Source organism: Phodopus roborovskii, unplaced genomic scaffold, assembly GCF_943737965.1.
Source record: "Phodopus roborovskii unplaced genomic scaffold, PHOROB, whole genome shotgun sequence".
In the NCBI taxonomy this organism is placed as follows: domain Eukaryota; kingdom Metazoa; phylum Chordata; class Mammalia; order Rodentia; family Cricetidae; genus Phodopus; species Phodopus roborovskii.
The window spans coordinates 11,190,001-11,214,728 of NW_026126563.1; the positions used below are offsets into that span (position 1 = coordinate 11,190,001).

General features: G+C 51.4%; 1 protein-coding gene across 3 annotated transcripts in view; it reads left to right on the forward strand.

The window, feature by feature from the left end:
• Nucleotides 1-24,163, forward strand: part of Ctif (cap binding complex dependent translation initiation factor) — a 226,012-nt gene extending 201,849 nt beyond the window's left edge. For all 3 annotated transcript variants that reach the window (XM_051201994.1, XM_051201993.1, XM_051201995.1), the window contains exons 11-12: nt 22,227-22,280; nt 23,748-24,163. In XM_051201994.1, coding sequence (XP_051057951.1) covers nt 22,227-22,280; nt 23,748-23,963 — 270 coding nt within the window. In that variant the 3' untranslated portion in view covers nt 23,964-24,163. The remainder of the gene's footprint in view (nt 1-22,226; nt 22,281-23,747) is intronic.
• Nucleotides 24,164-24,728: the final 565 nt, after the last annotated feature.

Below are 24,728 nucleotides of genomic sequence, written 5' to 3' on the forward strand. Positions count from 1 at the left end.
TAGTTGTTAGTACCAACTCTCAGATCACATGTTACTCCTCAGAGAGGGAAAGATTACCAGGCAGCTAAGAAGGATCCAACCCTTCTGAGTTCAGAGTGCCTGGGGCTCAGAGCTGTTCAGGCTCAGAGATGTCAGGTGTGGGTCCCCATGACAGGCCTTTTCCAAGGAGAAACTGCACTCAAGCTAGACCCAAAGACAGGAGCCCTTAGCTGTGGTAATCCACCTGAACAACTTCAAGCTAGACCCAAAGACAGGAGCCCTTAGCTGTGGTAATCCACCTGAACAACTTGGGATGAGTGGGTAGGTGACTCATCAGAGTCCTGCGTACATTGCAGTCTTCAGGAGTTCCAGTCCATCCTTTTACATTCTCAGGTGAGGGGGTGGTGGTACATGTGGATAATTGACAAGCTCCTGCTGCTTGATGTTTCCAATGTTGATTTAATACAGTTCTGTGTGGTTCTGGATGGGCACAAACTAATCGTTTTAGTCTGTACTTCTTGATGTTTAGCAAGTGGTGGTTATTTATTCGTGTAAACAAGTTATGGAGTCATTCTGTCTTGTCACTCATCCCCAAAATGGAGTAACTCAAGTCAGGGTTGTTGCTTTATAAGATGGAGTCATTGTAGGCTGGGCACAGCCTGAAGGAATGCTGCCATTTCCTAGGGCCCAGCCAGTTCTCAAAGGCAAGGAAGCCGCCCCTTGTGCTGAGAGTTGGTGGTGCCTGAAGCACAGGTGACAATCCCCCACCTGTGATGTTCTTGGCTTGTGCCAGCTCTGCAGACCCACAGTTCACAGTCAGCTGACACCACTGCCCTGTGTCATCCCCACCATGGGCCAGAAACAGCATTGGGAAGATGTGTCCTCCTAGGAGAGACACCCAGGAACCATCCCTTCTCCTTTCTATCTGTTTAGACCCAGCTAGAGTCCAGGTCCTTTTGGATAGGTCTGTGTCAGTAAGGTACAGACAGGGCTGTGACTTCTAGGCCCGTGTCGAGCCCTAGAAGAGGAAGCCTTGAGCAGCCTGTTCTCAGCAAGAGGGTGCATACAACGAAGGTGGAGTTGAAGCTAACACACTCCAGCAGGTTGCCCTCCCCGGCCTTCAGGGTCCTTGTCAGTTGCAGAATTAAATACCTGTAACTTAGTGTTAGTGTTCAAGCATCTGTACTGGCCTGCCCTTGGGGTCCTGACAGGATACGCCCTCAGCTGCAGCCACTAAGAGCATCACCTGTGCACATTCACTATGTTCCCTTTTAAAGGGCCCTGCCCACCTTTGCGCTCTCTCTCTCTCTCTCTCTCTCTCTCTCTCTCTCTCTCTCTCTCTCTCTCTCTGTCCCTCTCCTCTTTCCTGCTGCTCCTGTCCTCAGAGGCTGGTCCCCCCTCCCCTTTCCTTTTTTTATGATCCCTTTCCCTAATTTAAAAAACAAAACAACAACAACAAAAAAAACAAAAACAAAAAACTCTGCTCATGGTGTCTCCTCTCTCTCTCTCTCTTTTTCTGGAACACTGCTTTTCTTAAGTTATAACACTTAGTAGGTTTGCTAATAACAAACTTCCTCCCTCTGTGTCGTTCCTTGTCTGAGGGATACCCCACCTCTGCAAAGTGAAGACAGTGAAAGATCTTCTTGGTAAGAAGAACCCAAGTGAAGGAAGTCAATAGAGTAAGTCTCAGGGTCTTTGCACATGCTCCCTCAGTCAGCCTGCCTGCTCTCTGGACATGCCAATCTCTGTGTAGCTTTCTGTTCCTCAGAAGGGTCCTGGCTATTGGCTACACTCAGTCACACCCCAGTTGGCTACCTGTCACTGTCCTCTGTCTACCATCTTTCTCTTCATAGCCCCCACAGTATTTGGTGTCACCTTAGGATTTCTTTGTTAATCTGTTTGCTTTTTACCACCGTGGGAACTCTAGAAGCAGGAAATGTATCTATTCATAGCTGTGTCCCCAGTGTGCTTGACAGGCAGTAGGTACAGGCTAAATACTCACTGAAGAAAATAACGAAACAACAAGTCTAGACTGAGCGGACAGAAACAATGATCAGCCTTTCAAGAAGGAATCCAAGGAAGCGTCTCAGAAAAGAGGGCAGAACCTTGAAGAGGCAACGAGAAGCATGTCAGACTGCCTGCAAGCCGTTCTTAGAAATGAGCCCAGACCTCGGAGAAGAGAAAGATGAAACTCAGAAGTACACTGTGCCCGCTGTCAGGGACCTGGGGCAAAGAGCCCTCAGCCCAGCTGTCTGTATTCAGACCTACATCTGGCTCCGTTTAGCTGGGAGATTTAATTCATCTGCCCAAAGTCAGGAGGTTCCCATGAGCCAGGATCACCAGGAGAGAACGGAGGGGGCAACCAAACTTTCGGGAGTCTTCCGGTAGGAACCCTTCCCCAGGGAGTATTTAGTAACCCCCTGCTGTAGGTCAGCTGGACTCGGGCACCACCCTGTACCTCAGGCTCAGGAGGTCCCCTTGGAGGCCAGGGATGAAGGAGGGTAAACCAGGGAGGGTGGAAGGATGGCACAGCCGGGAGAGGACAAACACAGACAACCTGAGAAGCCTTGTAGCTCTCACCAATCCCATAGAATCTCAGCTATGGAGCCTTTGCCCACTTTCAATGCATGGGGAGCCACATTCCCAATTTTCAATTTTCAAGTAGCCACAGTTAAAGCCCCCCAAAGCGGGGCAGGTTAAATTTTATATTATCAGTGGTATCCAAATAAGTATAATTTCAACATAATGTAATCAACGGTAAAAAAAAAAAAAAAAGTTACCAGCTGGGAGATGGTGGTGGTGGTGGCCGTGGCACACGCCTCTAATCCCAGCACTTGGGAGGCAGAGGCAGGCTGATCCTCAGGGAGTTTGAGGCCAGCCTGGTCCACAAAGTGAGTTCCAGGACAGCGAGGGTGGTTCCACAGAGAAACCCTGTCCCTGAAAACCAAAAAAGTTACCCATGAATTTTTTTGTTGTTGTTGTCGTCTTTTTCTTTTCTGAGACAGAGCCTTGCTCTGTAGCCCAGGCTAGCTTCAAGCTCTCTATGCTCCTGCCTCAGCTTGAGTGCCGAGATTACTCCAGCCATCAATAGTTTGGATATTCTTTGTGTGGGTGTGAACTAAGTCTGGAATCTATGGAGCAGGCAAGGCTCAGTTTGAGCCAAACTGAGTGCTCAGACCACATGTGGCTGGTGGCTACAGTCCTGGCTGGTCCAGGTATGGGGCTAGCTAGCTCTGGGAATCAGCAAGCTCTTGGACCAGTTTTGGATGCTGAACATCACAGAAGTATACTGCTTACAGCTTTCACACTTCCCTCTCTCTGGGCACCTAGCGGAAGAGAGGAGCAGCAAGAGCTGAACCCCAAGGCTCACAGCCAGCTCCTGGTATAGAGGGCATGGATGGGGGTTCTGCAAAAAAGCAACCCTCCAACCCCTGATAGACAGTGTGGGAAGAGAGCCCTGACTGGGGTGACTCTTCATGAGAGGGCTCAGAGCAGAACGCACAGTGGAGGTCAGTACCAGCAGCCGCCGGTGGCTCCCTACTATGGAGAAGGCACAATTGGCCCATTCTTTCCCTGCCCGCTTGACACTTAGGGCAACCATTTCTATAATTAAGACCTTCTCCCTTAAAACATGGAAGTATTTGCTGGATCTGATCCCCCAGGGTTGAAAGCTAGACTTAGGAAGTACAAACACTCGGTGGAAATGCAAACACACGCGCAGTAACTACTTATCCTTGAATCGAGGCTGAAAACAACTGGCCCAGAGACCAGAGCTGTAGGTATAATTCCCCTTTTTGGCTCACTGTACTTCTTCACCGAGAGGGAGATATGACCATTCCTCGGGGCTGGGGACAGGAAAGGAAGGAACTGTGTGCTGTTTGGAGTCTGGGCTGGCCTGCGTTCTGCTTGGTTTGGAAATGGTAGTCAGAGGAGAGTTTGAGGTGTGGGGAAGGGCAGAGAGGATGCGGTTTGGGCAAGGGGAGCCCAGAGGCTTCCCTGGGCTTGGCCCAGTGCCATGGGAAGTCTCAGAAACTCTGCTGGCCACACTGAAGAGCCTTGCCTGGCTGGAGCTGAGGGTGTGGCCAAGGGTTAGCTGACTGGAAAGCAATTAGATGAGGTGCGGCTGGGAAATACCTGGAATCCCAGGGCTGGAGTCAAGACTTGCTTGGCTAACCCTATAAGCAGGAGGCCTGGGGGGGGTGGTGCCTGGGGAATAATGGTGGCCTCTCACTGATGGGAAGAAGTGGGTTATAATGTAGGAGACCAGGGGGAGCCCTCGGTACTCTGAAAGGGAAGTCTTTTCCCACGAAGATCACTGCCAAATGCCTCGTCCACCTGTTCATACTCCTGCTCAGCCCCATGGATTTTCGTGTCATAGCCACATGGTCTTAGAGGGCATGGGGTATGAAGTGACCTTTCCAGGGGCGTGCCCACTGGGCAAGGAGGTGTGAGAAAAGCCGATGCCCACGAAGGAATAGGGAGGCCAGCTGTTTGAAAGGGGTAGGGAAGGTCATTAGCCCTGCTACCCAGAAAACCCCGCATGAATTATTAAAAGCCTAGCTGCCTGAATCATGTCCTCCGGGCAGGGCAGGGGACTTCCACCCGAGGCCCCTACTCTTGAAGTGAAATTTCACGTTTACTTATAGGCATCATGGATGGCCATGTGCAGAAGGCTAAGGGTCGCTCAGCCCAGAGCAGGGCTCCCTTGGCTTCAAAAGGCTTCTTTGTGCTGGTTCATTTTTCCTCCGCTCCTCCTCTCCTCTCTTCTCCTTCCCACAGATCAGCCTACCAACAGAACATATAGAACAGCAGAACCATATAGTAAACATTCTAGGCTTTGAGGGCCAACGGGCAAAGTCAAGTCCAACCATATCCAACAAGCAACTACTGTCCTTGTGGCTCAGGAGCAGCTGGGACTGTGGCTGTGCCTCATGTGACACTGAAATCTGCATTGTGTGTAATTTGTATGTGATCGCAGCATCTTCTTGTGAAAGAAGGCGGCTTTAAGCTTCTCCCCTACTATTTAGAAATATAAAAACAGTTCTCAGCTCATGGACTGTGAGAAACAAGGCTTGGCCAGATCCGCTTGGAGGCTGTAGTTTACCGACCCTGATCTAGATCTGTGGTTTTTCAACTGGGAAATCCCCATGCAGAAATTTTTACTACATATTAAAGTGAGAATTACTGTCATCGGGAGAATTTACAGGTTCCCAGGCATGCAGATGCTGTAGCAAAAGGACCTCATCCTGGTACCATAGTCCAGTCCAGCCTCCACCCTTGCTTTGTAGATGGCAACACTAAGGCCCCGGTGACAGGAATGTCATGTGAGCCAGGGCAGTGACTCCTCCTTCCCAGGAATGCAGAACTAGATTTTTTTTTTTTTTAAAGCTTTTTTAAAGTTTCTAGGTACTCTCAGAGATCTGCCCTGCCAGCTAACACTGCCCAAAGCTCAATCTGAGACACGGGAAGTGCGTGTGTGTCCCCAGAGTCCCAGTATGGCTCTAATGAGTCATTTCCCACTAGCAGAGCTGGGTACACTGATCTGTCTTCATGAGAAACTCTGGCCAGCTGTGGGGATCTGCGGGGCAGAACCCAGCGGTAGCTGAAATCGCCCTCTGAGAGGGGGGCAATAGAATGAAAAATCCCACATCAGATCGTTAGACTAAGGGGGTTTAAAGATCCTACCCTGTTGGTGTTGTCTGGGGCCTCTGGCAAGTCCCATTTCCTCAGTAAAGTGGGGGAAGCCCTTAGAGCTGCCTAGCTCTCGCAGGAATGAGAAATCCAACCTGCCAAGTGTCCGAGACACCGTAGAGAACATTCTTGGTCATCCTGGCTTATCTCTTAACCATTCCATTGTCCATGAGGCCCATGCCCTTCCTGATGAGATAGGAGTCATCCCTGTATTGACGACCCTATGGAGCTCACCCTCCATGTCCCTGCAGCCTTTCCACAGATGATTTAGTGTGAGAAAGTGTTAAAGCCACACACTCGGTACTCTAGTGCCGGCCCTCAGGTTCTGCGAACCCACTGAGTTTGGATGTGAACACCTGTGAGTCTGTGTGTGTACATCTTTCTGGGAGAGGTAGCTAGTGTCCATCAATCTTCAGAGGGTTCAGTGTTGCCAAGAAAGTCACACGCGGGGCTGAGTGGTGTCGCTTAGTGATAGAGCACCTGTTTCACATGTGCGACACCTGGCTTCCATTCCGGCATGAAAAAAAAAACCATAGCGAGCTGAGAGGCTCTGGCTCCATGCCCTTCCTGCCATGTGTCCTTGGGCACATTAGAGATGTCTCATTCAGATCCGAATTTCTGTCATCAGAAACACCTTCCTCGCCCCCACCAATTCCCAGAACCTGATGATGCTCCAGGAAGAGCCTCAGGAGAGTGGCCCAGAACAGGTGTGGCTGGGAAAGTGCAGCCAGGCAACAGAGTAGACACCGAAGCCCCTAGTACCCCTGTACTGCCCCGGGTTCAATATAGAGCTGGGGTTTCCAAATGCAGGGCCAGGCTCCAGCCTCAGCAGGCAGCAGTACCTAGGGGTCAGGCTCCCTAGAGCCAGTCTGGCTCCATTTCTTGACCTGGAATTCCCTTTATGGAAATACACCCAAACACTTAGGATTCAGGCACATTCTCGCATGTGTTACATTTAAGTAAAAAGCCTTCTCAAAGATGTCCGACTGAGAAAAGCTAAAAAGATGTTATGAAATCGCCCCTTTGCAGACTCCCTTGGTAATTTGGTTACCAAGTTAGCACAGAGCTGGAGAAAGTCATTTCTACATAAACGCAAATAATAGTGTAAGAATTTAAAATAATCCTACAGCCGGATTTAAGTGTCTGTCTTCCCATCCCAAGCTGCTATCTAAGAGTGCTTGCATAGCCTCAGCTGGCTTAGATTCTCTTAGGAGCCCACAGACTGACCAGACTGCCTGGCAGCTCCAGGGGGCATGCCTGTGTCCGCCTCATTTGGGTAGTCTGTCCACAAGGGCCATGGTCCCAACTCCAGAGTGACCAGACCTCCTCATCTCCTCCCAGGGTCCCCTCTGATGAGCCTGTCTTATCTCATGTCATATGCACCCCGCTGTGGTGGTTTCTTCACATCAGTGAGTTCAAGGGAGGAACCTGCCCTTATTCCCACATCCCCCTCCAGCAACCCTTAGACTGCTCTGCTCTGCAGAGCAGTCTCCTTACAAGCTATCTCCCTGGGTGGCTTCTGCCCACCACGCCAACAGCTTGTTGGACCTGTTAAGTCCAACATGTGTGTTAAACATCTATTATCTGGAAATCCATAGTACTCTAAATTCCTAGACTTTTTTTATAACTCCATGAAACCACAGGCGGAAAATTCCATACTATGAAATTTTTTTTTTCCCGTGCACCAAATTATTTTAAATGCTATATGGAATTATCTTTAGGCTGTACATCTATATGGTATATATGAAACATAAATAAACTGTGTGTTTAGACTTGGGTCTCATCCCCAAGATAACCCAGGGATATGAAATATTCAAAAATTGGAAGAAGGAGAAGAAGAACAAAACTCAGACCCAAAATACGATTGATCCCAGGCATTTTGGATAAAGGATAGTTACTTGTATTTACCAATGCCACAGGACTGTTTTGGCTTCAGCTCAACTGTCATAGCTGAAAGCAGCTATAGATGATGCATTTAGATGATATCATTGTTGTTCTTGTTTTGAGACCCACTACATAGCCTAGGCTGAACTTGAACTAGCAACCCTCCTGCTTCACCCTCCTTAGAGCTGACGACAGACGGGTGCCACCATGCCTGCCTTATGAATAAAAATGTAAATGAATGAGCATGACTTATCCCAGCACAATTTTTTATGGGCACTGAAAATTGAATTCCGTGTCATTTTTACAGTACAGCCAAATGCATTTTCCTCAGCCATTTAAAAACCTGAAAGCCAGGCTGGAGAGGTGGCTCAGCGATTAAGAGCAGTGGCTGCTCTTTCAAAGGACCCACCGTGTTCAGTTCCCAGCACCCACATGGCAGCTCACAACTGTCTGTAATTCTAGTTCCAGGGTATCTGACACCTTCACATAGATACACATTTGGGAAAGACACCAAGGCTCATTAAAAAAAAATGAAAGAAAAGAAAAACATTTGAAAAAATGTGAAAGCCATTCTTATCTCTGTAGACAAATGCCCATATGAACACAGAAGGGCATGGGTGTGCTGGACCTTACTCCATGTACAGCTGCAGGTCTCAGCTATGAATATTTGGCAAGATCTAGATATATTTTGCGGTGTCACTATTAAGGGTTTCTGGTGATATATGGTGGAGAAGTTGAGATGCTATAGAGTGTTCTGTTCTGCACAAGAAGCTGCTACAACAGTGAATTACATGACACAAATATCAGGCACCTACTGCTGAGTGCCCCTGGTCTAAATGACCATAGGTTAGGACCCTGGAGTTTCCTTTATGGTGAGGACTTTCCTTGCCTCTCCACCAGGACCCCTCCTGGGCTCCATGCTCCTATGGCCCAGCCAGATCCTCTGTCCAGACCGCTTGAGTGGTGGTCCATGTAGCCCCTGCCCATGGATTTTGCTCAGGCTAGGCGGGATTCCTCCCTCCTGGTCCTAGAGGACTCTTACTCCCCAGCCTCCTGCCAACATGGAGATGTGTCTCCCTGAAGCTACTGTCCTTCCTGGTCACTTCTGGAGCACAGGTGTAGGCAAGCAGAGTGTGTACACACTCGTGGGTGCACCCTTAGACAGGCTCACAAAGCGTAGGTCACCTCCTCAGAGCCACAGGGACACAGTACAGTATGGGAGAGTTGACCAGAGACTTGACTATGGCCCAGGGTGGGCAGCCATAGCTGCAGCGGTTCGGGAGGTAGCATCCCAGGAGCTATTCAGGATCAATACCTCCCTCAGACTAACCACACAAACCCCAGACCTGTGCTTCCAGATCCGTGGGTCTACCTCCCCAACCCTGCGTCCTAACCTGTCCACAGACCCCTCTGACAGCTAATGCCTAATGGACCTACCTCCTGCTCCCCAAGTCGGCATCTCTCGCTCAGAGCTGTCTCTGCTTCTCACCCTGTCCCATCCTGAACCTGCCAGGTCCCAGGGACTGTAGACAACTTTTTGCAATTGTCTTTATTTAACCTGGTCACTTTGTTCTCTCTCTATGGCTCAGCTAGGCCTCTGTACCTTCCGCCTGAATTACTAACCAGTGTGCTAACCACACTTCCCTCCTCCTCCCCCCATCCTGTTTCCATCCCCTCTGCCAAAATTGTAGACCACTGGAGGGAAGCCCCCTGCCTAGAACACTCTCTTTATCCTTTCCCACTCTTCCCCTGCTATCCCCAGAAAGCTGTCTCCCCAGGGAAGACTTGCCTGAGCCTCCTCCCCCACATAGGTGCGCAGAGCTCTGCCTGCCCCCTCACCGGCACCCTGTGATGTCCACGTGGTGATGAGTGGTGGGCTGCCACTGGTTGAGCTGAGCTCGCTGTGCACCAGCTATGTTCCAACTGGTCCATGTGGAGTGTCAGTCTGCGTCCCTGCAGCAGCCCACCCAGGAAGAGAGTATTGCTATGCCCACATTACAGTTTATAAAGCTGAGGCCCAAAGGCATGACCACTTAGTTACACAGTCTAAGTGAGTGCTGAGTGAGGATCAGAATCAATCTTCCTTTATAGCCTGCATTCCAGACACCCAGCTCCTAGGCTCTGGGCTTCTATATTAGATGGATAGATGGATGATGGATGAATGGGTGGATGGATGGATGGATGATGGATGGATGGATGGATGGATACATAAATGGGTAGATGGATGAGGAGGTAGGTGGGTGGATGTGTGGATAGATTAATGAATGAGTAGGTTGATAGCTGGGTGGGTAGATGGATGGGTGGGTCGGAGGATGAATGGATGGATGGATGGATGGTTAGGTGGATGGATGGGTATGTGGGTGGATGGACAGACGGGTGGATGGATGGGTGGATAATGGATACTTTCCCTCCTGTGAAGAAGTTGAAGGCAGGATCTACCATACTCTAAGCCCCTTGGTCACCAAGGGGCCCTTTGGAGTAGCACTGCCTCTGACAGTCCAAGCTTTCTTTCAGACCCAGTCTTCTAGTCTTCCAAGAGGACCAGGTAGGCACAAACCCAGCATGCACAATGTGAAGAAATCCAGCCTTTGCAGATACCAGGCTAGGAGAAACCAAATCGTTGCCTCCAGGAACATGAATAGTGAGCCCCTGGCAAAGGACATTAGAGGAGGCATTTAGGAAGACTTCATGGAACAGGGGAAGAGGGAGACGAGGAGGAAGAGAAGGAGAGAGGAGGGGTGGGAGGAGCCTCGGGAGGTTGGTCTCGATGAAAGGAGGTGTGCCCAGCCGAGGGAATGACAGTCAGAAGCTGGAGGCAGGTGAGGACAGGACAGCTCCAGAGGCTGTGAACAGATGAGCTTGGCTAGAAAGAGCTCTGGAAGAGGAGGGAGGAGAAGGCAGGCCCTGATGGAAGCAGGCCAGGTGACAGAAATGCCAAGCTAAGTACTTCATCTCCTGGAGACGCGGTCAGATGAACACAGAAAGGCGGCATGGAGAAAAGGGATATTGACTTGAGGACTATTCATCCGAAAAGATCGTCCCAACTGTGATAGTGCCGCCCGCCCCATTATTAAACTTCTACCCTGCTAAGGGTAAGGCTCTAAAGCCAAACACATTTCCAGGTGCCAATTAAATTCTCTTATCTCCAGGTCTCTGGGACTTGGCAGAGTACTCGCCGCACCCCTTCTGAGGTCCCCAAGTGGCCCCAGGCCCTTTTCTCGGCCCAGGCCTGTCTGCCCTTCTGCTGGGTGCCTGCCACCCTGAGCACAATGCTAATTACGCCTTTAGCGCAGCCCTATTATTCTCACAATATTAACAGAGCTTACCTGTCCCAGGCCCGGCTGTTCTGCTCACCGAGGAGCCAGCCGAGTTCTGTCACCCAAGGGACAGCCCTCGCTCAGTCTGGCTTGTGCAGTGTGGTTTCCTCCACCACACCTGCTGCATCACCGGAGAGCACACCCTGATAGCTATGGGCATTTATGGTTTGGGGTTCTTGTTATTTGAGACAGAGTTTCTCTGTGTGGCCCTGGCTATCTTGAAGCTTGCAGTGTACACCAGGCTGACCTCCAACTCACAGAGATCTGCCTGCCTCTGTCTCTCCAGGACTTTTTTTTTTTTTTAATTTTATTTCTTAATGCTTATTCTTAAATGCAGCAAGCTAATACAATTTAAAAAAAAGTTTTGTTTTGTTTTTGGTTTGGTTTTCCTTTCCAAATGGCATGCCCCATAGCAGATGAATGGGTCAGCATGTGACAACTGTCCCTCATGGTCCTTGTTGGTCACCTTCGTACCCCACTCCCGTAGAATCTGAGATGGGTTGTCACTGCTACCATTGGAAGGTCAGATTGCAGTGTATTGATGCAGGCTGGCCACAAAGAGTCTAAAAAGCGTCTTCCTGGTGGATTCAGGGAAAGGTGGGTGGAACAGCCTACCAGATTATCTGGGGCCTCCATCTATAAGTTAGGGCCCCTAGGCATTGGGAGCCGCTTCCTCTACGGCAAGTGGGTGGCCCCTCTTTGCTGCAGGCTCCTCGGGTTTAAGATAGGAGATGTCTCCACTCTATTGAGGTCACCTCCCTGGCATCTCTAGTGATTAAATCTATTTGTCTGGTGTTGTGAAAGGGAACGTCATGCTCCCCAAGGAGGCATGCTGTCTCTGAGCTGCTGCATGAGGAGAAGAGGGACGTGAGAAGGGAGAGGCCTGGCAGGCGGTGTGACCTGGCTAGTGCCCTTGCAGCCAGCCTAGTGACTCTGAGTGGCTAGATAGCCGATAGCCACCCCTGGGAAGCTCACTCCATAAGAGGAAAGGACAGTTTCGCAAGTGACGCTGGACCTGGTTAGCTGCCCATCGGGCCCTGGCACGGCGCTGGGCCTGTTAGGAAATCAGGAAGACACTGCGTCTCCAGGGCCGGCGCCGATTCTCACTTGCCCCAGCCCTGCTCACCTCAGGCCCTGGCTAAAGAGCCAGCCTGGCAGCTGGGCAGGTGGCTGGATGCCCTCTGTCACAGGCCTGGTGCCCAGGAAGCCACAGCTACAGCTTGGAAATTGTTGCTCTTCTGGGTCCCACTGGTAAGGCGGGGGGCTGTCAGTGGCCATAGCAGAAGGACTGTGTGACGTTTAGGGAAGAGTTCCAGACTTGTTTCCTCCAGCCACAGGCTGAGCTGCGGCACCGTCTTGTCCTTTCCTGTCTAGTAGGGACTCCTCTGTACAAAAGAAAACCCCACCCAAGATACCCAACTCCCTCCCGCCCCTCACTTGAAAGGGAAGGGTTTGCCTCTGGTTCAGTAACTACCTCATTATCATCAGCCAGAGCCATGAAGACACACAAAGCTAATTCTTGCTTTATTTTATTTGTTTTATGGAGACAGGGTTTCTCTCTGTGGCTTTGGAGCCTTTCCTGGCGCTCACTCTGCATAGACCAGGCTGGCCTTGAACTCACAGAGATCCACCTGGCTGTGCCTCCCGAGTACTGGGATTAAAGGTGTGCAGAGGGGTGTGGGGGCTGCTTCTGAAGCCTCTTGGGCTGTCACTCAAATGAGATGTTTCTCAGAGGAGACTTGGCCATGGGATAGGGCCTAGGTCAATAATGAGAAGAGTCTGCGGCCATTGGGGTGGGCTGGAGATGTCAGTAAGTGGGCCCGTGAATGAAGACAGGCACGGTACAGCCTCCACTCACTTGGGGATGAAGCCTGTGAGGTGGGCAAGCCTTTCTGAGAATTTTTCCCCTTTCATAGGCTGTGGAAAAACAGCAGCATAGAATAGTGTGAGGCCCCCAGAAATCTACGACCACCAGCTCAAGGGCCTTTACCGTGTGCGAACACCAAGAGCACTTCCAGGCTTGCAGCTCTCCCATGCATCAGGTCCTACTTCAGATCAGGCAGTCAGACTTGCTGCTGGGGATGCTCCTTGGAGGCGGGACTGGCCTGCTTGACTTCTTCAAGGTCTTATTCCAACCCAGCAGCCACTCATTCTACAGGCGAGTTGCTATGGGAACTATAACCTTGAATTTCCTGGCTCTGGGGCTGTGAAAATCACAACCTGAACCTTCCGTTGATGTGGGTTTTTCGATTAATTTCCTGTTTGATTGTTTACTTTAGAAAGCGGAAAATGCCTTTCCAGCAGCTAGGTCCCTTTACCCAGAGGCCGTCACACCCTCCCTGCAAAGCCAGCAAGGTCAAGACCAGGCCTTGGGTGGGTGGAGGTGGGGGAGGCCTGGGCCAGGGCAGGGAAGAGGCCCAGCTAGAGGCAGAGGGCAGACTGGCCCCCTCCACTGTCCTGCTTTTCTCCTTGTTCTTCCCAGGGTCCCAGCATGGTGGGACAGACCCAGGAGTTCCCACTTTGGCCCTGGCTGGGGAGTCTGGCCACCCACCCAGAGCCCCAGGCCTGGCCCCCAGCCAGCCGTAACCCTCCCTGACTCAGAACTATTAGGTGCTGAGTCAGACCCAAGCTGCAGTTATTCCGTTCCTTCCAAGGGTAATGGGAGGGGTGACAGTCAGCGATGGCCCCTGTGCCTGGCTCCCTAGGCTGTGCTGCTGCACAGGCAGCTGAGAGAATGTCTCCTTTGTCGTCTTTATTTGCTGCTGCAGAGAGCAGTGTGCGCCAGTTGCCCTGACTGCATCCCAGTCTCTCTGTTCCTTGTATGGAGACGGGGTGGGAGGGGTGGGGGTGGCCGGCACCTCGGGTGAGGCCCAGGATACAGGTATCCTCCTCCTCCTCTCCAATGGTAAGCACCCCATGATAGAAATGGAACACTGGCGGCCCCAAGCCTCCCTCCCCATCAGCAGCCTCGGAGAGAGGCAGGAGCTCTCGCTCAGCCCCATTTGATTAAGGGAGACTCCGAACCTAGGGAAGAAATAGAATCACCTTTCTCCGTGGCCCTGTGAAACTCTATCCAAAGCAGGGCCACCTGGAGAAGGGAATGTCCCTGCCACCAAGGCTCCCAAACGAGAGAGGTACGAGCTGAGAGCATCCTCAGCAAACCAGGTGTGCAGGCACGGCCTCTCCCTGGCCTCTCCTTTTCAGCCTAATCCTGTGCAGCTCACTGGGTGGCAGTAGTTATCTTCCAAGCCAGACTACTCCCAGGTTCAAATCCCATTTTCCTACCTTCTGGGTTCCCCAGGGGAAGTTATCTTGCTTCTAGCCTGTTTCTCCCTTCTAGCGTGAGAGGTTAGGTTGTGTGTAGCTGGGCTGGGAGGGATTTACAATGCACACAGGACACCCCAAAGCAAGCATTGAAAATGCGGAGCAGGTTACAGGTGAGGAGTCCAGAGACGCAGAGTGACACTCAAGAGCCCCCCCCCCCAAGGGTTAAGCCCCAGAGCTACCTCCCTGTCTCCTGTTCACACTTGAAGTGAAATGGGTTGGTGCTGGGGTAACTCAAAACAGAAAAGACAAGCAGTTTCCAGAAAGGACTGGGAAGGGAACCTGGGGGTGGGGTGGGGTGGGGGGGACGACACACTGGCTGCAGACATGGCTGGTGTTCCCCCAAACGTCCTGGAAATTCACAGCTACAGGGATTCTGATCTGAAATCCCTCCTATCCAGGACACTGACCGGAGTTTGGCCCCCAAGAGGAGCCACTGGAGCTGTGGCCCCTGGCTCTGGTGTCTACAGAAGGATTCAGTGTCTGCTCAGGGCTCCAGATTACATTTCCACTCCCTGGAGCCAACTGTGGGATGAAGCACTACCCCCATGTGACATTTAGTGTGGCCACTTTGTAGGGGAGGTTTGCAAGCTCGGCAAGAAGGAAACTAATTATTCCCACTGGGCGCCTGGTCCACAGCTAGGGTGTCTGCTCGCCTCCATCAGAAGGCTGGCAGCCAGACCTCGGGCACAGGCTTGCACTGGATGCCAGGGCAGAAGCAGGCACTTCCTTGACATGTGACCCTGGTCACCCTACCAAGACTCCCTGTTAGAGTAACAGACAGTGATTTAGGGGAAATTTCCCTCTTGGGGGATATCTGAAGTGCAGGCCGCACAGACTGGTAACGCTAAGAAACGAACATGTGGCATGCTTTACCCCAGGGTGAGCACCATGAGCATCTACATAGGCACCGGCACAGCCCCTGCCTCCATCTCCAAGAGATCCCTTCTCGTATCCAAGGCTGACCCACATACTTGATCATCCTCTCCCCGAACTGTCCGATCTAATCCAGTCAGAAATTTTTAAACAGGCTATACAGATCCCCCTGCCCCCACACACATTCCTGTCAACCCAACACTACTCTCTTTCTCTTGATAGCCTCCTTTTCTCTTCCATAGACAGGGTCTGAAGGAGAACAAGAGAAACTGGAGAGAGGGGGAGGAAGACACAGATGGAGGGTAAAAAGAAAGCAAAGCTATATTCTTTCTAGGTGTACTTTGGGCCTCCCTGCCATTCCCCAGGCCCAATCCCCAGCTTACACCTGCATCTATCACACACCAATGTCGTCATAGTAGAGCTTACCCTCTCTTTCCTAATCTCTAAGTCCAGGTCATTGTTCATCGTATTTGACCTCTGCAACCATTTGACCCGATGACCTGTACTTCCTGGAAATCTTGGCTTCCATGACGCTACTTCCTCTTCTTCCCCTACGGTCCCTCCTCTCTTCTCCTCTAGCCGAAGCAGACTCCAAGGTTAGAGCCCTCTTCTTCTCGTCATAGCCCATGTGTTTCCCAGGTCTCCTCACTCACACCGCTGGCTGGCCTGGCCGATCCTGGGTACTGAGCCGGGTAGCCATTCCCCACTAGTCACCTTCCAAGACCATCCCTAAGGACCATGAATTCAGCATTCCTAACACTGAGCTCTTTAGTTCCTACCTTCCCGTACCGTTGGTGGCATTGCCCTTTGAGCCTGGGAGCAGCCAGCTTCTATGTGCCTCCCCCACTATAAATCTCTTCTCTCTCGCATTGACATGATCATCGCTTTATGCCTGCCTCAATCTAAGACACCACAATGTCACGTGACAGCCTCTTACAGGACTCTGAGGTTCTAGTTTAGTCTCTGTGCAAGAAAGGAACTTTGTTAAATGCAAATGTCATCTGCTAGTCCCCCATTTAAAATCTTTCACGGTCTCTCCAGAACTTTGAGATTAAAAAAAAAAAAAAAAAAAAAAAAAAAAATCAAACTTCGTAGTGTGGCAGCTAGAGCTCGTCAGTATGTGGCCATGGCCTTTTTTGTCATGCTACATCCCATACCCCCAGTGCTCTGTGTTTTAGGTGCATTAGTGAATGCATTAGTGAATGCAGCTTGCTCACAGTCTTAGCTTGTGTATAATCTTCTTTGCAAAATCCCTAGAATATTCTCCACTACCACCATTCACCCCATGATCTAATCCCATATGCCTGGCAGAAGTCTCTCTGGTTTTCTCTACTAAGTTAGAAGTCTTATCATTATCATGGTGTTTACACTGTGTTTAGTTAGCATATAGTGAACGTTCCTTAAATGTTGGTGTAGGTGGATACTTGCATGGAGGGATGGATGCATGGATGGATGGATGAGTGGGTGGGTGGATGGATGGGTAGATAGGTGAATTGATGGATGGGGGAATTGATGGATGGGTGTATGGAGGGGCAGGTGGGTCAATGTGTAGATAGAAGGGTGGGTGAATGGCTAGGTAGGGATGAGTGGGTAAATGGATGAATGGGTAAGTCAATGGATGAAAGGACTGTGTATTGATGAATAAACAGATGTCACTGGTGCAATCAAAGAGCAGGCAAAATCAATTGAATCTTGCAAAAGCCCAGGTTGGGTCTTGTCACCAGTCAGCAGAATTAAGAATTATGAGTTCCAGCTTTCAGACTGCAAATGACCTAGTCTGGGAGAAGGATGCTGACCCAGGACTCTGAGCTCTGTCTAGCTCTGATCAGACTCGCTGTCTGTCTGTCTGGCTTATGCAAGCTATTTAACTACTGAGGCTCGGTTTCTCTGTCTATTAAGTAGAGATAATAATGCCTGTGGCCTTTACCTGTCTCCACAAGAGTGTCACGAGAGTACAACGTGTGTTGGGATCTGCAGGGAAGATATGTGTTTATAAAGATATAAATGTAATCATACTAATAACACCTTGTGTTTGAACCGGGCTCTGCACTTTTCAAAGCTCTTGCCTGTACATTATCTCAGTTGACGCTCGAAACAGCGAGGCAGATATTATCCCCGTTCTCGAGTAAGGAAACCGAGGCACGGGCATGATTAAGTGGCATGCCCCGGGTGACTCTTGGCTTGTGGCAGATCTTGACTCCCAGGCTGCTGCACATTTTTGATGATAGCTTTTCTCGGATGGATTATCTGTCTCCCTGAACAGAGAGAGCCAGATGTAATTGACCCTCTTCTTGATGACTCAAGGTCATTACCATGAGTATCGGTTCCTGTGTTGTCTTTTGGACTTGGCTGTGATGCAGGTTCAGAGCCAGCAGAGGCATAGGATGGACAGGCTCTGCGGACTGAAAGGCACCCCCTACAGTGCAGGTGGCTGTGTGAAGAGCCCCCTCTAACCTCCCATGTGCTGGGGCTGTGTCTTCTTGTCCTCTCTCTGTCTCTCTCTGTCTCTCTCTCTCTTTCCACTGTCGGGAGGTGGGCGTCCCCCACCCCACCCCACCCCTCTTAGCCTTTGATCTCTTTTTTAATCTTTCTGGCCTTCAACTTCTTCCACGCTTTGATTTCGTCCTTACAAGCCTTGGCCCTTCCATATACACAGCCAATCAGGGCATTCTGATGGGCTCCGGTCCCTAGCAAGGCAGCCACTGTACTCTATAAACTTCTTCATCCTGTACCTCCCTTGCTTCCCCCAGCCCACCCAGAACCAGTGCTACTGACAGCAGGGTCAGGGCCAACGCTGGCTGTAGGAGGCAGCAGGGTCTGTTCTCCAAGATTGCAGGATGTGCCTGAGGAGCTCTGGGTGGTCAGGAAGGGCTGGCCAGCAGGCCTCAGGTTGACACCCTAACTAGCCAGACAGAAAGCTGTGGTCTCCTTGCTCACCCCTGTCAGCCCCATCGGGGCAGCCTCACAACCCCTTCGGTCAGAACTTTCTTCCTCTCCCTGCCGGCATCCCAACAGCTAGCCTGGTTCCATCCTGGGCATGCCTTGGGCAGCATGCCCATGCCCCATGGCCCTTCCCTGGGGACTCAGGGATGCTCTTTCTCTAGTTGCTGTCAGGCTTCCCACAGCCTGGCTGAGCACCTCAGCTTCTTCTCCCTGAGGGAGGATGTGATGGGTGTGCCCACAACAAGGCTCCGGCAGAGACAATAGCACAGGAATGCATTCGCTTCCTAACAAACACTGTGTGGGCTCGCACAATTGCCTTGGATTCTCGTCCAAGAAACACATTTCACGGTGCAAGGGTGCGGGCGGCTTGCCTGCCCCAGCCCGCCTACATCCCTCTCCATGCCAGAGACTTGGATGAAGGGTAGCCTCTTCCCCACCCAGACCTTCACCCAGAGACTGGACCACCTCCGCTGGTGCAGCCCTTCTTTCTAAACGTGGTGGCTCAGGACAGTCCATTCTCCCGGCGAGCCCTGCTCTGGTCACTGTCTTTTTTAACCATTTCTTTGTTGTGAAAAAATATACATGATATTAACATTTTAAGTATACTTTTACAGTATTAAGCCCAGTCATATCGTTCTGTAATCATCCCTACAAGCTACAGCCTTTGTATTTCCCCCATTGAAAACCGGTCTGTGTTGAGTAGTTAAGTCCCTGTCCCGCATCCCAGTCCCTGTTAGCTAGCTACCTGCTTTCTGCCTCTATGAGTTAGATTGTTCTCAGGACCCCGTGCTGTACTTGCCCTTCTGCCAGGCTACTTTCGTCTCGCAGTGTCTTGAAGGTTCACTGAAGTGATGGCACGTGGCACAACTTCCTTTAGAGCCTTTGTAGACACAGATCGTTTGTTTACCCTCTTCCCCAGTGATGGACACTTGGATTTCTCTGCTTTTATAAGTATTTTGTCTATTCAGGTGGCCACTCCTTTTTGAGACTAATCTTTGAGTTCAAGCAACTCTCTCCTGAAAACTCCCAAGTAGAATACGTATAAATAAGAGAAGTATTCTTCTCCTCAACATACAAACAGGATTCTCTTATCCAAAACCTAGCTGCCCCTCTGGGGACCTAGACTTGGAGAAATGGGACACGGAACAGGAGATGTGGGCCAAGGTGGAAGGGTGCCTGTACTTGGAAGGGTGTCTGTAATCCCCACTAAGGGAAGGAATGTCCAGGACTGGATGCTAGGGAGCCACAGATGGATCGGCATCGGTATACGCAAAGGGTTTCCAGTGAAGCAAGCAGCCGTCACCGAATGAGGTGGGCGAGCCTGTTGTTACCACAAAAAGCAGCAAGTGGGAACTTCCCGACTATCTAAAGTCCAGCAAGCCACCCTCAGAGGCCAAAGGGGGTTGGGGGTCGAAGGAGCTCTTTCTGCAGTCATCACTAAAGGATCTAGGCATCCATGTTTAGCAGGTAGCAGCATCAAGAAGCCTGTCTACATCTCAGGGGTGAGCAGGTCAGAGGTCGATGTCAGGTGTCTTCTTCCTTATTTCCTGAAGCAAGTTCTTTAAGTGAACTTGAAGCTCACTAATTAAGCTACACAAGTAGGCCATTGAACCCCAGCTTCTGTCTCTGCCTCCCCAGGGCTGAGGTGACAAGTGTGCCCAATCAAACTTGGCCTTTTTACATAGGTTCTGGGGATCCAACTCAGGTCCTCAGGCTTGCAAGGCAAGGGCTTACCAACCGAGCCATCTGCCACGCCTCTCCCTCATGTACTCTGTACTGTGTGGCCACAGTGAGGACAAGAGGAAGAGAGACACAGCCCTCGGTAACTTCCTTGGGAAAGCCCAGCAGGCCTGTGCAACAGAGCCTATCAGACAATGTGGTTTCTGGCTTAGCACAGACTTTCCCAATAGCCGAGTAAGAGATAAGGTTGGAAGAAAGCACCCTCCCACAGTCTACTTGGGAGGGACACAGGCCCTGCCAGGATAGAAGTGATACTGTGGTCTGTAGGGAGCCCAGAACATAATGCAGGTCACATAGAATAGAGGAATAAAGGAAGGAATAGGGACAGACAGCAGAGCCTCACCCTGTCACAGAAGGCCAAAGGCAGGCGAGCAGGCCCTGGGCGGTAGAAGAAACGAGAAGGAGCTGTTGGCTCAGGGGTCAAAGCACTCTGCAGACAGGCCTTGAAGCTTCGTGAGGCGCACCCTGCAGCAGAACCAGAGGTGGGGAAGGCCACTTTCCAGGGTTAGAGACAGCATGTTTCAAGTTGCCGTTGCTTCTCAGGCCCTGGCTCTTCGAGGCATTTCCTGTAACATTACCTCACTTGTCACCAAACCTGCCATACTCTTGTGGGGAGATACTGCAGGCCCAAAGAAGCTGTTATCAGGACCAGACATGACCCAGGCACACACCTGTATGTCCTGTGAGACGCCTATCGCTGCCACAATAGCCTTCACGTGAGGCATCGCGAGCCCGCCTTGCCTCTAGACCCCAGTTTCTCCTCCTCCTCCCTTCACAGTGGCCAACAGCCCCACAAACATTCAGACTCCCCAGGTTTCTCCCCTAGAAACCTCATTTCCTGCCTTCCTTGAAATTCCTGCAGCATTTTACTTACTTATAGTAATTTCTTTTTATTTTGTTTTGTTTGAGACAGGGTTCCTCAGCTGTCCCGGAACTCTCTCTCTATAGATCAGGTTGGCCTTGAACTCAAAGAGATCCACCTGCCCCTGTCTCCTGAGTGCTGGGGTTAAAGGTGTGAGCCGCCACCACCTGGCTGTAATTTCTACAGCAATTTGATTTCCAGCTTTCGTTTGTTTCGAGGTAGACTCTCACTGTGTAGCCCAAACTGGCCTTAGACTCCGCACTCCTTTGCCACAGCGAGTGCTACTATCACAGGTGTGCATCACCATAGCCGGTTGTAGCTTTCCACCATGTCCTTCCTGACGAGGGAGGTGTGTGAGATGTGCCATGACCGCCCCTCACCGTTAGCGTCCCAAGGCTGGCGTCGCTCTGTCCTGAAGGCAGAGGCCCTTGTTTGCCTCCCACTGGTACTGCCAGCTGGAATGGCTCTCTTCCTGCCTCCCAAAGACTCTTGGTTGTCTTTGGTTTTTCCAGACAGGGTTTCTCATTAGCTATAGAGCCAGTCCTGGAGTCCTGGGACTCGCTCTGTAGACCAGGCTGGCCTCAAACTCACAGAGATCCGCCTGCCTCTGCCTCCCCGAGTGCTGGGATTAAAGTCATGTGCCACCACCGCCCGGCTCCACAGACTCTTATTGGCAAATATTTTCTGTTTACTTAGCACCTGTGTCAGGGGCTGGGGACAATGGTGGACACATTAAAGGCCCCGAGCTTATTGAGCTTCATTTCTGATGGAGGAAGAAGATGCCGATGTCAGTGGGAGTAGATAGAGGCGATCAGTTACACACCGGGCTGTCATGTGTGGGCGGGGCCTGAGTAGGGTAAGACAGTGAGGTCTGTGGTTATGGGGCAGCCTGGAGTCTCCAGGGACAAGAATACAGAGAGCAGACCTGGAACTGAGATATGTGTGAGGCATGCAGTTATAGACTGAAAATGCCGAATGTGAGTCACATGTAGCGTCCGCACTGGGGAGGCTGAGGCAGGAGCATGACCGGTTTGAGACCACCCTGCGAATATAGTATGAAACCCTGTCTCAAAGGGAAAAAAGTCAAGACGTGGTGGTGTACACCTCTGATCCCAAAACTTAGGCCGTAGAGCCAGGGGTATCAGGAAATGTATGTCAACTCAGTTATGTAGTAAGTTCAAGGCCAGCTTGGGCTACGTGAGCTTCTTTCTCAAAATAAAAATAAAAAAAAAATTTTTTTTTTTTAATGGTAAATTTTATGTTAGCTGAGTTGTGTCTCGGTTTCTGAAGAGAGGCGCTGAGTGGACAGGTTGGATAGGTAGAGGAGAACGTGGTGGGGTGTGGTCAAGGAAGCCTAGCCATGGCCTTGGTTAAAAAGCACTCCTTGGTGATGAGTCACAGCTGGTGGCTTTGAGCCTGCAGTGTGGTACCAATAGTGAAGAGAGTTTGATGGCCGAACTCCCTCCCATAGCCAGGCCCTGGCTCCTGACCCAGTGGAGAGCTTGGGCATGAGCAGTGTCAAAGCTGGGTCAGATATGAGCAGGACAGGGGCCTGCCTGGCGGCTAGCCATGGCGCTCGGCCTGACTCTTCTCTGCCCTCTTCTCTGTAGCTCCTGCAGTCTCAAGACGTGAAGGAAGACGCTGTCCTCTGCTGCTCCATGGAGGTGAGCTGTGGGCGGGCTCAGATGGTCTAACCTCAGTTTCATGCACCTTCGGGCCTCACAGTCGGGGAAATCAGAATCACTTGTTTACCAGTAGAGCAGCCCACTGGTCCAGGATGTCTGTAGAGCTAGGCACGGATTGTTCCCTAGAGGAATCAACACAGGCTGGCACTGTCCACTTCCCTGTCCCAAGACCTCCTGCTGTTTGGATCAGGCATGCCACACTAATGACTTCAAGAGGTTGCTGGTGACCTGCTGCCCCCAAAGATCTCCCTTCACTTCCATGGCATGTAATTAGGAGAAGGTGCCAAATGCTTGATTGAATCTCCTGCAGTGGCTTAGTCTCTTGGAAGACTCCTGATCTCAAGATGCAGCCACTGACCACTGAAACTTCTGGAATCTTCCTTCCAAGGCTGGCTGGGTGCTGGGGCAGATCCTTGCCTTCTACAAATAGCCCAGAGTCACTCTGAGAGGCACACATAGAAAGGAACCTTCTAGCATGAGGACCCAGTCTGTGCATGCCAGTGAGCATATTATATGTTCAGGAAGTCTGTCCGGGTTGCACAGGCCATTCCCAGGAGCTTTGTGCCAAGAGCCTTGGTTGGATGGGATGGTCATGAAGTTTATGTGTTGGGTTCCAGCTGGGCACTTGCATGGTGCTTGGGGAGATTGGACAGAAAGATAGGACAAGGTCCATTCCTTTAGATGGCTTCAAGGCTGGGGAATGTATGGGAAGAGTGTGCTGATAGAGTATATGTCCATGGAAATCAAGGGAGGGAGTCAGGATGGGTCACAGAGGTCAGGAAAGGCTTTGTGGGAAATGGGGCCTAGAAAAGCAGGTAGGACAAGGTCAGGGACCTGCCAGAAGTCAAAGATGAGCGCTTCTCCTGGCCAGGCCTCTCTCCTCCCTCTCTCAAGATCTCCTGACTGGCCATATACTTCAGTTCATATCTCTCTCCTACCTATTATCACAAATGTGGGCAGAGGCCAGTTTTGTAGCTAGAGATAGGTTTGGAGTTAGAAAGGAGACCACATGTCCCCTCCCGTCCCACACAGACACACATAGGTAAGGATCACTAATCTTTCTAGAGAAATTCCTGGCGAATGGAAATGACCACGAGGTACCTAATCACCCGAGGGAGCAGACCACGGGGTCAAGCGAGGGGCTAAGTGCAGTCAGGGAAGGCTTCCTGTAGGAGGGGAGGATCTGGGGTAAAGACACAAGAGGTGAGTTCCTCGTGAGTTGATGTCAGGCCTGGGCAGCAGGCAATATCCTGGCTCCCGACATTCCTGCTGGCAGATGGTTGTTAAATTTAGCATCTCCCCATTGGCTATTCCTGCCTGGATCTGCATGTCCCTAGGACAATCCAGATCTTTTTGGTCCTTGCCTTCAGCCTACCTAGCCAAGGATGGGGGGGGGGGCATATAATGGGGTCCAAGTCCCATCCTGACCACACTTTTCACCCACAGCTACAAAGCACAGGCCGGCTTCTGGAGGAGCAGCTTCCAGAGATGATGACGGAGCTCCTAGCCAGCGCTCGAGATAAGATGCTATGCCCCTCAGAGTCCATGCTAACCCGGTCCCTGCTGCTGGAGGTCATCGAGCTCCATGCCAACAGCTGGAACCCTCTGACGCCCCCCATCACACAGTACTACAACAGGACCATCCAGAAACTGACAGCCTGACAGCCAGAGGGGCCTGGCAGGCAGCCGGTGGGCAGCTGGGGCCCTGGTGCACAGGGCCAGATGGACAGGGGAAAGGACAGGGGTGGCCCTGGCGGGAAAAAGAAATGGGCAAGGAGGCAGGCAGCAACAGTGGCCAGCCTGGAACCAGCCAAGGAGGGGGTCGCATCCCTCAGAAGAGCTCCCCGTGCAGCTCCCCAGCCTGAGCAGTCTCTTTGTCCTGATGGTCACCCGCCCGCCCCCTGCCCTCGATGGCCTCAGCTCTCTAGTCCTCCCCACCCCCCTGCCTTCCAGCCCATCCCCCGTAGAGCTTTATAGGAGGAATCTCTGCCACTCCTCACTGTCTCCAGCTGCCGCTCAGCCTCCCACACCTCTGGCCACCGCTTGGGTCAGCCAGCACTGCTGAAGGCTGAAAAGTGGGTCGAGACTCTCTCTTTGTTCCCACGTGCTGTCAGCCGCTGTCGCCAACTGGCAGCAGGCAACGTGTAGCAGATGTCTGGGAGGACAAAGGCAGGCACCGTCCCCACCAGCCGCCCATAATTGACAGCCTTTGTCAGCCCAAGTGGAGCTGGGACAAGGCTTCTCTCTCTCTCTCTCTCTCTCTCTCTCTCTCTCTCTCTCTCTCTCTCTCTCTCTCTCTCTCTCTCTTCTCTCTCACCTTCAAGCTTCACCCTCCTAACTTTAGTTCCTCCCCGCCCCAGCCTCCAGCCCCAGGGTGTGCTGCTCCCTTGGGCAGAGAAACTTGCGCCCTTTTATTTTGTTTTATTT